The sequence below is a fragment of the Gallus gallus genome, chromosome 5 (genome assembly GCF_016699485.2).
Source record: "Gallus gallus isolate bGalGal1 chromosome 5, bGalGal1.mat.broiler.GRCg7b, whole genome shotgun sequence".
Taxonomy (NCBI): domain Eukaryota; kingdom Metazoa; phylum Chordata; class Aves; order Galliformes; family Phasianidae; genus Gallus; species Gallus gallus.
Genome location: NC_052536.1, coordinates 57848653 through 57861521, shown reverse-complemented (window position 1 = coordinate 57861521; position 12869 = coordinate 57848653). Strand labels below are relative to the sequence as shown.

Sequence of the window (12869 nt, the reverse complement as noted above, 5' to 3'; positions counted from 1 at the left end):
GGCAGGAGCAAGCTGGGTATATGGCAGGACCTCAGCAAAAGAGTCTTTATGAAACACTCCCTTTCTCAACTCAAAGCCAAACACAATGGGGGGAGAAAAAAAACAACCACGAAGAACCATCTTTGCCAACACACAGCTAATCACAACCATTTGTTTCTACTTCCCTGACTTCATTTATTTAAAGAAAGATGATAATTCACTAGAACAGTCAGAATTCGACTTCCTGTTTTCTTTCAAATCAGTAAGATAACATCCACTTCAAACTGCATGCCAGAGTTGTACAGAGCTGTACATAGTGCCTAACCATACTAAGTACACAAGAGAATGGAAATTCCAATCCCTTCATCTCCCTACTTTTCCCAGTCTGTGGTCAGTCTTGGGATCAGCAATAATGGCCTGAACTGCTACGATTGCTTCGTTGATTTTTGTTTGCAGCTCTCGGAGCTCCTCTATGTGCAGCAACCGCAGGATTTGGGCAGCTTCGTTGATAACAGCATCTGGGTGAGATGCAGAAAGAGAAGTCGTGTCAAGCATTTATATCTGATACAAAGAGCTTAAGAAAAGATTAATCTCAGTGAACATTCCACACTTCATTCATGCTTGTGGTTTTTCATACTGGAAGGAGGAGGCAGAACTTCCCTTGCACAGAGGGCTCTGCAAAGCCTCACCCAGCTCTGCGCAGCCCTCACAGTAATCCCCAGCTAAGTCAGGTCAGTACAAAGTATTCCAAGCAGTAATTCAGCTGTACATGGGGCAAAAGTGAAGGCAGAGCAGAGAAGTCCAGGACATCTGACTACTGCCTGCAAAGCAATCTATTGGGTCACACCCACGTGTGATGCCTCCAGTTAGACTTAGGTGAAGCAGGTAGCTGGAATGCACAGGAGAAGCACAAGGGTCCTCTGCTGGTAGGAGTCAGCTTGTACAAGACAACAGCAACAAGATGCATTCCTTCCATGTGCAAGTGGGTCTGCTATTGAAAGCTGTTTCAGAGTAATATTTCAATAATGATATATTCCGCAGCCAGGATTTGTGCTTTTCTGTTTCCACACAAAAAGCTCAGGAGTGCTCATAAATAAGCTGGGAGGGAGCAACTCTTTCCACTGCAGGCTCCAGAGGAATCGGGCTGGTTTTTTGTCTCCGTACACATTATCTATTTGACAATAACACACTTGACAACGACAAACATTGCTGTTTAGAAGTAAAATTAAGGGACCTGCTCACCTCCTGTGTCAAAACCAAGAATGTGTTTTTCTAAGGCAACAGGCAAACCCTTTAAAGAGAAAAAACACTGCAATTAGCAACGTCACTTTGCGTATTTGGCCAATAAAATACCACCCCAGATAACCCTGGAGATGACACCAGAGTTTTCCTTCTACAGATACACATGACAACCTCAAAAAAATCATCGTGCTTGATTACATCTGCCTTTGTGCTCTGAAACTTCAAACCCAGAGCACTAATAACAATCATTAGTCTTCATCTTTAATAATATTCCCCCCTACTTGTTGAGTGAGTCCCACTGAACACACACTGCCCGTATTCAATCCTTAAAAGGCTAACAACTGCACTGCAGAACACTTAATGTGGCCACATCCCTAAGCCAGACAAACAATAAGCATGCACAAACTGGGCTTTCTTAGTAACAATTGCCTTTAAACAGCTGCCAGCTGTCAAAGCACTGGCTGATTTGAAAGCAAGCTGTAAAAGTCCTCTGTGATCAAGCGAGTTTCTCAAGCACTGTACTTGCAGCCTCCATCAACATGCTCAGAAGCATTTTCTCAAGTGTTGAGCTTAGGAATAAACCTAAACATTAAATTCTAAACGCTTGCTCTAAGAAACAGTGCAAGCACAAGTTTTATTAGTGCTCATTTCTAAGCACTGCTCTATTTCTTTACCTTCTCCAGCTATGGAGAAGTCACACTGAACAATCACCCCCTGGGTTTCAATGTGTGCATACTTTTATTTAAACAATGACAATCTTAAGCTTTTGCTTTCACTATGCAACTCCTCTCAGCATCTGACATGCACAATAAAGTCATGCCTGCCAACTGCAGGCACCTCCAACGCTGAGTGACCACAGCAGCACTTCCAAAGCAGCTGGTGTTTTCAGATACCCTGGAAGCACAGCACTGCTTTCCCTGTCCTCCTCCCACGCCCTTGCTGTGAGCTCCCTTCTGGCTGCACACACCGCTGTCTGCTCCCTCTGCCGGAGCCCATTCTTGACAGATCAGTGGTCTTACAGCAGGCACTGGGCTGCTGGGATGCATGCTGCTGCTGCATTCAAACAGGAACACGTTCATTTGCACAGAAGCTTTAAGCAGGCAGAGGTATAGCTGCCCCAGGGTGATCCTGAAGTGCTGCTCCAAAGGCATTTGTTCCACTTAATCCTACTCAGCTGTTTATGAGGGTGGGTAGTGATAGGACAAGGGGGAATGGTTTTAAACTGAGACAGGGGAGGTTTAGGTTGGAGATGAGGAGGAAGTTTTTCCCCCAGGGGGTGGTGACGCACTGAACAGGTTGCCCAAGGAGGCTGTGGATGCCCCATCCCTGCAGGCATTCAAGGCCAGGCTGGATGTGGCTCTGGGCAGCCTGGGCTGCTGGTTGGCGACCCTGCACATAGCAGGGGGTTGGAACTCAATGAGCACTGTGCTCCTTTGCAACCCAGGCCATTCTAGGATTCTACCTAGGACACACTCCCACAGTAAAAGCAGCCTGCAACAGGTTATGTGCATATCTGCACAAATCTGAATCCTATCCAGACACTGAATATATTGAATTGCAAGCCATTCACAACATAATCTAAAAAAAAACCCCTTTCTTCTTTATTTTTAAAACTTTAACTTGACAGCTCAGGATAAATCTCACTTTATTTTGCACATTTAAACCCCTAGCACAGAAGTGTAAATCTCTTCAGCACAACCCTCGTACGTATCCTTCAGGAGGCTACTCCTACACCTATTTTATCTTTCAGTGCCATATCTTGATATTGCCAAGAACACGGCTCATGACATTTTGTATAAAATCGTCAGCCATGCAGAAGCCAAACAGTTATAAACTATTTCTAGGGACAAGACTTAATTACACAAAGTGTCACCAGCTAGGATTCTGGCTATTAACGAGCCAACCAGGGTCAGAAGCAGAGATTCATATTCCCCACCCTCCTTCCCTGTGACCCAGTCAGCCCCTCTCTTTAAGACATTTTCTCCCTTTATCCAGCATGTTATGACACTGACGACTGCTATGGGCACAAAGCTGTTTCTCTGCCTCCAGCCCCATCTTTTCTACACCTCCACCCCATCTGGAAATTAATATTTACGGTAAGAATACACTCTTGATGACATTATGACACTCAATGACATTTCAACCTAAGACCTGACCACACTCTAAGAACCTACTGATTGTGAATCCTGTCCTGAAATAAAGTCCCTGCTGCTCAAACAGCTACTTCTGCCAAATTGCATTTTGATCCCTACAAGTCAGCTTTGCAGCTATGTAAACAGTAACGAAAAGCAGCCTTTTACTAGAAGTTATAGAAACTAAAATGAATAAAGCAGTCCCAGCTGCCTTCATGTTTTCCCACCCTTTTGTGTCTTAACTCTGATTTCATGTTCCAAGGCTTCTGGCAGTTACTGCATTGTATCTCTGTGCACCTGCGATTGCCACTTAGTAAACACCATAAGCAGTGTTATGATAATAAATAAAGCATGGACTGCTCTGAGCAGCTGCCAGAAGAGATGAAGGGACTTGCCCTCATTGACCAGATCCAGTTGCTTTAGCAGGGCCATTCCTCAGCATACACCTGCAGGGCGTGAGGCTCCCTTCCCTGGCTGCACACAATGCCAGCAGCTGCCGTGCCAAATGCTGGATGATCTGATGTTTAATTGCTGAAGTTTCCTTCACCATTTCTCACTTAGGGGGGAAAGGGGAGAGAAGCCAGGTGGCCAACATCCCGTTCTTCAAACACACACTGGACTTAAGAAGCAAAACACTACAGGAGGCAAATTTCACCTGCTTATGCAGCCAATACAGTTGACTCCAAGGTAAGGTTAGGGCATGCATTTCTGTGGATACTGTGGCCCCATTGCACTGAACAGCAGCAGTCACCCCTCAGCATACAAATATTTGCACACAACAATTTTGCTTGCTGCTCTCTGGGTCTTTCAGAATCAGAACTGCCACTGCAAAGTGAATTTCCACTATCCTCTTAAACAAAGCGTTTAAACAGAACCCATTTAGCCCAAGAAGATAACTAACACCAGGTAGGATTGATATGCAACTGTGCAGTGTATATACAAACCTCTTTGGACTGATTGGCCTTCGCTATGGCATCCTGCGTCAAGCGTTCCTGAACCAAAATGCGAATTGCCTGGAGAAAAACATTTAAAGGCCAGAGCAATTAATTTATGTCTTGATGCACTTCAGACACCACTGGATCAGAAACTGCAAAGCACCGGCAACAGCCAACAAGGTTTGCTGTTCCTAGAGTAAGTGGATACTGATCCCAAAGCAGCAGCTTCAGTTTTGTTTTTCTGAGTTTTGTACTGCCTACGTTGTACTGTTCTGCCTCTAATGCTGCAGCAATACAGCTTCTTCAGGAAGCAATTCCTGCTACTGGGATCTTTTAGGAGGTGTCGAACCATCTTTCACGGGCAGAGAAACAAGGCTACCTAACCAGGTGTTAAAAAGAAAAGGAAAGATTTATTTCTAGACACGGGAACAAGAAGAGCCTTAGCAATCCTGCTGCTCATCTACTTCCACTGCTCCAAAACCACACTGAGCTATCGCTTACTGATACCTACAGCTGTAAATGCCTCTAAAAATAACTGAAGGAATACCAGGCTGGCAGTCCTCCACCAAAAAGCACTCTGTCTGTCAAACACATTCCTCAGACTTACCCTGATGAATAGCTGAGTGCGACAGAAGCAGTTGTGCTGCTTCACGTTTCCCTACACCATTTCTCCTGGTTTTGTTCATGATTAAAGCTGAGAAGTGATACTGCAAAGCTACCAGTGGGTATTTCTAGAAACCCTTCTAACTGAGGTGACTACTCTGGACATAGGAAGTGACTTGATGAGGAGCTTAGCTTTAAATTCCAGCAGTGAAATCAGACCTCATAAGAAAATTCTAAGCATCTTTTGCATTAGAAAAAGTGTATCCAACTGTGTTAAAATAGGCGTTTCCTGATTAATTCCTCCAATTTAAATTAATAAAAGGAGGACTCCAAATACCTCTCTGCTCGCTCTGACCAAGGTCTAGCTAGATGTCTCTGCCAGGCTTGCAGCTTTTCACTTTTCCTAAGCAGCCAGAGTGCCCAAGCCTGAATATGGATCACGATTTCTATGTATGGGCATTGCTGCAAGCCTCCTTCACGTGGAATAGAACCAAAAAATTTCACTGACATGTTCTGCTATCATCAAGCCTTGAAAAGCAGCATTACTGTTGTTCACATAACATGAATCACCGCTGCAAGAATCTGTTCTTCCTGCAACTAAGAGAAGGAAAATCCAGGCTGGTTGCTTTGTCCAGCTGCCTCCAACCAAAAAAAAAAAAAGTGAGACTAGAAATGCAGAAAGAATGACAAAATGTAAATACAGTCAGGCAGAAAACATCCTGCTTTCTGAGTTGTTAGTGCCAGTTAGGTCGATCCAGATAAAGTTTGCTAGCCTTGAGACTGTCCTGTAACAGCAGCTGAAGGAATTCTGCTGAAGGGCTGAGATAACGCAGATCCCCAACAACGCCACTCACTGTGTCTCCTCTCTCTTCTTTATGCCTTCATGGGGTATTTCTGTTTTGTTTCTCTTTTCCCCCTTCAGAGGTTTGATATCTGAGACCATCACCCCCCCTCCCCCCAATGATTTATAATGGACTCAAGGGTTATTTAGAGAAAGCAAAGGAGGACAACATACCAGACAGAAGGAAAAAGGAGCTGATGGGATAACTACAGGGCAGCATTTCCTAACAAAACGTTTGGTAAATTCGGTGTGCCTGACAAACCTGGTGGACTTCTACTACAGGGTTATAGCATTGGTAGATAAGGGAAGATCAACAGACACCATCTACGTGGACCTGTGCAAAACATTTGACATTGTCCTGCAAGACATCATCCCTAAATTGGACTGGTGAGAGGTTTGCCTGCCCAAATTAGGGGTTGGAACCAGATGAGCTTTAAGGTACTACTCAACGCAAACCATTCTGGGATTCTATAATATCTATATATAAATTTAGCATAAAACCACTGCTTCTGTAATAAATGGACATTGTCATGTTTTTCAGTGGAATACATTTATTTTGGTGCCAAACAACTCACTAAACTTCCACATTATGACATGATCACATAAGAACTCAAGATTGCAACTATCTCCCAAAATAGAGTATTTGGGGAGTATAATCTCAACTTGAAATTCACAGATAACTACAGAGTTCCACCACTAAGTCACAGGTTTTCCCACATCCATTTGGAGATGCTTTAGAAAATTAATTAGCTTATTTACAGCATTTAGAAACTATGATTAGCTGACATGACTAAACTAAACTGACTCCTCCCGTGCTGTTTTAAAACATCCTTTGCATCACTTAGCCTCTATATTTTCAAGCTTTTCGTTGCTAAAATTGGACTACAATGCTGCCCTTCGAGCCCATTCCTCCCTATGTCTGAAGTGCATAGAAACCTCACAAAGTGACATCAACTAGCCTGGAGCATTTCTAATCTTGAAAGACAACTCTCAGCTAGCACTGGAACTCCAGGAACGTGGCTACAATCAAACTGTTTAACAAGATAATTATCCCTGCATTAATTTCCACGATTAATACTGTGCTCTCTTATCTGCTTGAAAAGACACATACGGGATGAATTTTACTTTCTTTGTTCCTAAATGAGTCCTGGTTCTCAGTAACTGCCTACCACAGGCTATTACACACACGTTAACCACTGGGGGGGGGGGGGGGGGGGGTGTGAAAAGGAAGAAACAAGGTCTGAAAACTGTGAAGCTCACCTTAAGCATTACCAAATAATCATCATGTCGTTGGATTTGAAGCAGATTAGCTAAAGCCATCACTCCAGCCTTGAAATCAGGATTATTCACTGTAAAAAAATAAAATAACAACAACAAAAAATGCTGGCTTAACTGGCTGCAGAAGACAAAATTAGCTTTCTGATTCCATAGTATCACACTGCCCTCGAGCACGGGTGAGGCCGTGGATACTAGGCAGCAAGCAACCACTTTGTTACTGCAGCAGAAGGGAAGGGCTTGGCCTGGTGCAAGCTCTAAGCTGGTATGTAACTATGAAGGAGGATACAACGCAATGAAACTATGCCACTAGGCTCATCAAGCAGGTTGTGGAAAGCCATCCAAGCTCAAACAGCATTGCTTTCAATGCAAAACACGTCAAATGCATCCTACTGCACAGGAAAGCAGTGTTAAGTCTTAAAAATTAAAACCAATAGTGAAGATACTATCTTTTAGAAATCCTTCTATCACCATAGAGCAGAACTGTGCCTGCTCAGTGAAGGTAGGGCCAATTCTTAGCTATCTTTCTGTAGAAGGAGTAATGGGAAAAGATTTGAAGGATTTGGGGCTATTTCTTCGTAGCTGTTTTCCCCCCAGTTCTACTTAGCCATCATCAAAGTTACAGACATCATGGAAGAAGGTATGGCTGTGGAAGACCAAGCCAATATGTGATAGACTTGTGAATGATGCAGCCATTCTGCATGATACATCCAATGCTGCTGTACACTTACCATCCAAGTTAATCAGTGGTTCTGCATTTTTTGCTGTATTGTCAGTATTTTTAGCACCGTCAGGGGTAGAGTCCTTATACTTGTCAGCTGTTAAATTAAGAAGAAAATATGATCACCATTAGGACTAATTAAGAAAATAACTAACTAGAAGTTTAGAGCCAAACTAGTTCGTGGTAACCACATTTAGGAGATGCAGTACATACCCAAGAGCATTCTCAGTTCATATGCTGCCATTTTGGAGCTCCTTAATGCCCCACAGGCAGTTATCCTAACAGCTCCCATCTGCCCAAAGCCTATAATTGCACCCAGAGCACCATCAGAGCATGCCTCATGCTTACATAAGTCATTATGCACTTGACTAAGGCAACTTACAATCTCCCGGAAGGCAGCTGAACAAGCAGCAACTTACAGTTCTTCTACTTTAAAAATCCATCAATTCAACCAAGATTGGCCCTCTGCCTTAATCAGCAGCATATGTAGGGTCAGAATTTGAGTGGGCTCAAATCAGTGAATAAAACATTAGTAACAGAGACTTAGTTTTGTAGACTGAAGCACTCAACCACGACCCATAACGGTATTCTTCAAGTATTTTTAGGTGATCTCTACTGGCTCTTCCATGTTCACATAACACTGAGACAAAGGAGAAAGCTCACTTCCTCCACTACTACAAACTAAGAACCAGCTCTGTAGATTGCCAGCATTCATATCCCCATCCTCGTCTTGGATACAGTCCTGCCCTGCAGCAATTAAAGGTAATGGAGAACAGTCCTTTGGCTATTATGTTTGCCACCAGTAATTATATTTGTATCTGCACTCTTGCTGCAAAGGAAATTGCTACTGACTGTTGAGGTTGAATTCAACTTTTTCATACCCTTGCCCCAGCTGCCAAGGGTTCAGGATCAGCTCCCAGTGAAATGGAGATTTAAGAATAACTTATTTGAATATATGTAGTATTAAAGAAAAAGCACTTCATACACTTTGAAGTAAGTTCTCATAGGCAATACCACATGGAGAAAGGTATAAATATATACAAAGGGCTCTGCTATATCCAGAAATAGATAGCAAATGTGAATATGTTACTGCACTGTCCCACAGGAACTGAATTGAGAAAAACAGCCCACATCTTAACTCGGTGCTCAAGCAGATGAAGTAGCTTTATTTTTTTAAATGAAAAAAAATATATACTTGTGACATTGTCAAAATGTGACGTATCCTTCTTAATTTTAAACAGTCAAACAGGTTTCCCTTCTACTTTTAAGTATTAGATAAATTCAGTCATACCATTATCTCCATACTCCAGCCTAACTGCTAACCCAAGAAGCCAGTCCACAGTCTCCTGTCGTTCCTGCATTTTGAAAGGACAGTTTACATCCTTCATATACTGTGGAAGAGAAAGAGGAGAAAAGAAGTAGGTATGATAGGCTGGAAGGAAACACTTGTATAAGTTAGCGACAAGCACAGAACTGATTTGCAGTCACTTTCCCATAGCCAGCACAGTTTGGAAGATCATTACTAAGAAGCAGCATCAGTACAAAACATCTCCGCTGCAGCATCTGATCCATCTGAGGTATGTGAGAGGCACTTAGTCTTTAATATTAAACATTTCATAATGCTTTGAATGAGTAACGTTCCCTGTCAGACTGACAACCAGAGAATCCAAACACTCCTTCCTCTGCTGTCTGCTCTCTTTATACAGCAAGCAGAGGCAAGGGAGAAGGACAGAGAACAAAGTACAGCAAAAACTTCCTATCTCAAGCAGGAAGGATGCTACCTAAAGCTTTCACAATACTGCTATCAAGGTGCAACAACACCTCTAAAGCATTTGCACAAAAACCAGAGGATTCTGCAGGGCAGCAGAAGTAATTTTACTTCCAAGGGGCTGTATACAACAGCACCAAGCTACACCAAGTACTGCTGACACAACAGTATCACAACAGCCAGTAATTCCAACATCACTCATGTTTAAAGCTCAGAATGCTTCCCTCCTGCCATCAATTTTGCAACTGTGCTTCAGCCTTCCACTTACAAAGCGTGTGCACTACCACTCCAAACCTCCTGGGCAGAGAAGAAGACAAATGGTTCCAGGGAACAGAAGTAAGATGAATAGGCACCGAGCATTAGGAGCAGTGTTTTCAGCTCCTCACAGTGCTGTTGTCAGAGAAAGGAAATGGAATCCAGCACAGAACCAGCAGCCCCACAGTGACTCAAAATGCTCACAAGCACACAGGAGATCACAACCAGAGCTATGGCTGCTTGCCACACTTCGTGTTAGCAGTGGAGAATCATCTATTGAAATAACAGTAGGTGCAGAGAGGAGTTTGAGTAGCTTCATTTCATACACTTGTAAAGCTCGTATTAGGCTAATCCATTTTTATTTTGCTACATAAAAACGAAAGCACAGAAAAAAACGCTGTTTATTTGCAGCCAATTTTTTAAGTAGAAAAGCTAAATCAATTTAGGCGAGAAATATTAGGATAGATGCTACTGCAAAAACCTGGTTGAGTGAAATTTACACACAAAGCATTCTACCATCTTTAACTCCTGTAGTGTGGCCTCAATTATATATTTCAATTTCTAGAAACAGAAAACATTCAGAGACAGGACAAATGGTCACTCATTTACACTCAATAACTACAGAAACCCTGGACTGTCATTCAGGTAAGGCACATTTGCGTTTGGAACAAAATACCTTCTCAAACGATTTGGGCCAGTCATCACTGTGTATGTTTCTTAAATTCCCTCGGTCTTCAATCTTGTAGTGTCTGATTTTCTGGTCCTCCAGCCAGACAATAAAATTTCTGAATTCTGTTTCATCTGCAGGGAGAAGTAAACACAGCAAGAATTAACCAAGACCTTAAGGGCAAAACTAAGCCCTCCAGTTTTGAGCCAATTCCTACAAATTCTGGTGTCTCTGAGCACTTTCACTTCTTACCATAAAAAAAAATACATACCACTATCTAAAAAAATCACACAGCCCAGTGTAACTTCTGACCAAAACTCAACACTCGGCGCTTTCTTCATTTCTCAAGTGACTTGGAATTGGCCACAGTCGATGGACAACACTAAAAGGCAACAGCTAAGAGACTTCTTATTAGGAATACAATTATAAATGTTACTAAGCAATGAAGGATAAGTAAAACAATGACACTGAGGATATCAGAGCCCAACTCTGTTGCGTGGACAAACACATCACATGCTGCAACAAACCCCAGTCTGTCCCTAAGAACAATGCACCCTCATCCCGTGACTGTATAGAGGCATTCTCTTCCTTCTTCTCTGTTGAGTCAACTTCTCCTGGTTGTTGAGCCAACATTTCATCATTTGGAGTTGGAACTCCACAATACAAAGACTGTGGTCCAAAGGTCTGTGTAATGGACAAAGCAACTACTCTGCATCTGTGATTTGCAGCGCTTGGGTACCACCAGCATCTTGATAACCACCCCTGAAATTCTGGCACTGGATGAATTTCAGTGATCTGGATTAATGAGATAAATATCCTCCTGTAGCTCAGTCTGGGGTAAGCAAAATGCTTTCCCATCAGGGACAAGACTGCTATGCTATTTCTATCTGTCAGGACACCTCCTCGAAGCGATGTGAATGCCCTACTTCCACTGAATGTGCTATAAGAAACAGAGCAACAGCCACAACATACATAGAGAAAAACTTTCAGTAGCAATTTTAACAACTTCTACACCAACAAAACAAACCTCTGAGGAGAAAAACGTTAGCTACAAGAGCTCAAAACGCACAACACACGAAGATGACAGTAGTCAACATTTTTTCAAAGAGAAATGGGCCAACCAGAAGCACTGAGGGAAAGACAATCCCTTACAAAGTCTACAGAATGGTTTGAGTTGGAAGGGACCCTTAAAGGCCATCTGGTCCCACCCCCTGCAACAAATAGGGACACCCACTGCTCCACCACGTGCTCAGAGCTACATCCAGCCTGACCGTGGGTGTCTCCAGGGATGGGGCACCACTACCTCTCCAGGTATCCTGTGTCAGCACCTCTCTACTCTTATTGTAAAAGAACTTTACATCCAGGTTAGTTCTCCCCTCTTTTAGTGTGAAACCATTTCCCCATGTCCCGTCACTGGAGTGCCTGCTAAACAGTCTGTACCGCCTCTTTCTTACAGCCCCTTTAAATACTGACAGGCTGCTCTCACATCCCCCTGAAGCCTTCTCTTCTCCAGGCTGCACAGCCGCAGCTCTCAGCCTGTCCTCACAGGGAGGTGTTTCACCTCTGGGATCATTTCTGTGGCCCCTATGGACGTGCTCCAACAGGTGCACATCTCTCCTGTACAGAGGACTCTCCATCTGGACATCATGCTCCAGGTGAGGACTCACAGCATAGAGCAGAGAGGTGGAATCATCTCCCTCACCCTGCTGGCCACATTATGTTGGATGCAGCCCAGGGTACAGTTGGCCTTCTGGGCTGTGAGGGCATAGTCCTGGCTCACACTGAGCTGCCACCCACGAGAATCTCCCGGTCGTTTTCAGCAGGGCTGTGCTCCATCCTTACACCCACTGGCTTGCACTGACAGCAGGGGCTGCAACGACCCGGGTACAACACGTCTGCACTTGGGTTTATCGGACCTCATGAAAACCTCCTGGCCCCGCTCCACATGTCCTCAAACTTACGACTATCTCACTGCAATATTTCAAACCACCAAAGTCTTGCAAAACGGAACATCACCGATATAGATTAGGTTTAAGACCTAAACGTTTCAGGGGAACCTCTGCCCCACTCGCACACAAAACACACAAGCCTGCACCCACCCACGACCCCCCACACTAACAAAGAACAAGGAGCAAAACACAGCGCCAGTGCTGTCCCAGGGCTCCCTCCAGGCTGTGCTCTGCTCCCAGCCCCGAGCAGGCCTCACACACCGCGTCAGAGCCCGGGCTTCCTGCCTTAAACCTAGGCCTCTCTGTAAATCCTGCGCGTCCTCCGCTGTGGGGAAGCCCCAAACCGATCCCCAAAGCCCTCACCCCTGCAGTTGAAGCCGCCCGGGTTGTGGTAATCGAGCGCCGAGAGCTTGCGGCGGAACATGGCGCTACCACCTCGGCCGGGTCCCGCCGCTCGCCGCGCTCAGGCCGAGCCGCCGGGCCGCACAGGAAGTACCGCCCC

The 12869-nt window shown here is 44.2% G+C and overlaps 1 protein-coding gene across 2 annotated transcripts; it reads right to left on the bottom strand.

The window, feature by feature from the left end:
• Positions 1 to 153: 153 nt before the first annotated feature.
• On the bottom strand, positions 154 to 12856 carry RTRAF (RNA transcription, translation and transport factor). 2 transcript variants are annotated; one of them, NM_001397321.1, is made up of 8 exons: positions 12731 to 12856; positions 10428 to 10552; positions 9020 to 9119; positions 7739 to 7825; positions 6993 to 7081; positions 4298 to 4366; positions 1222 to 1270; positions 154 to 497 (listed from the first exon to the last, which is right to left on the bottom strand). In NM_001397321.1, the coding sequence occupies exons 1-8, from the start codon at positions 12789 to 12791 to the stop codon at positions 343 to 345; spliced, it is 735 nt and encodes a 244-aa protein (NP_001384250.1). In that variant the 5' UTR covers positions 12792 to 12856; the 3' UTR covers positions 154 to 342. The 2 variants fall into 2 exon arrangements, with proteins under 2 accessions (NP_001384250.1, NP_001384251.1); NM_001397322.1 differs by lacking the exon at positions 12731 to 12856 and adding an exon at positions 10690 to 11042.
• Between the last annotated feature and the right edge of the window lie 13 nt (positions 12857 to 12869).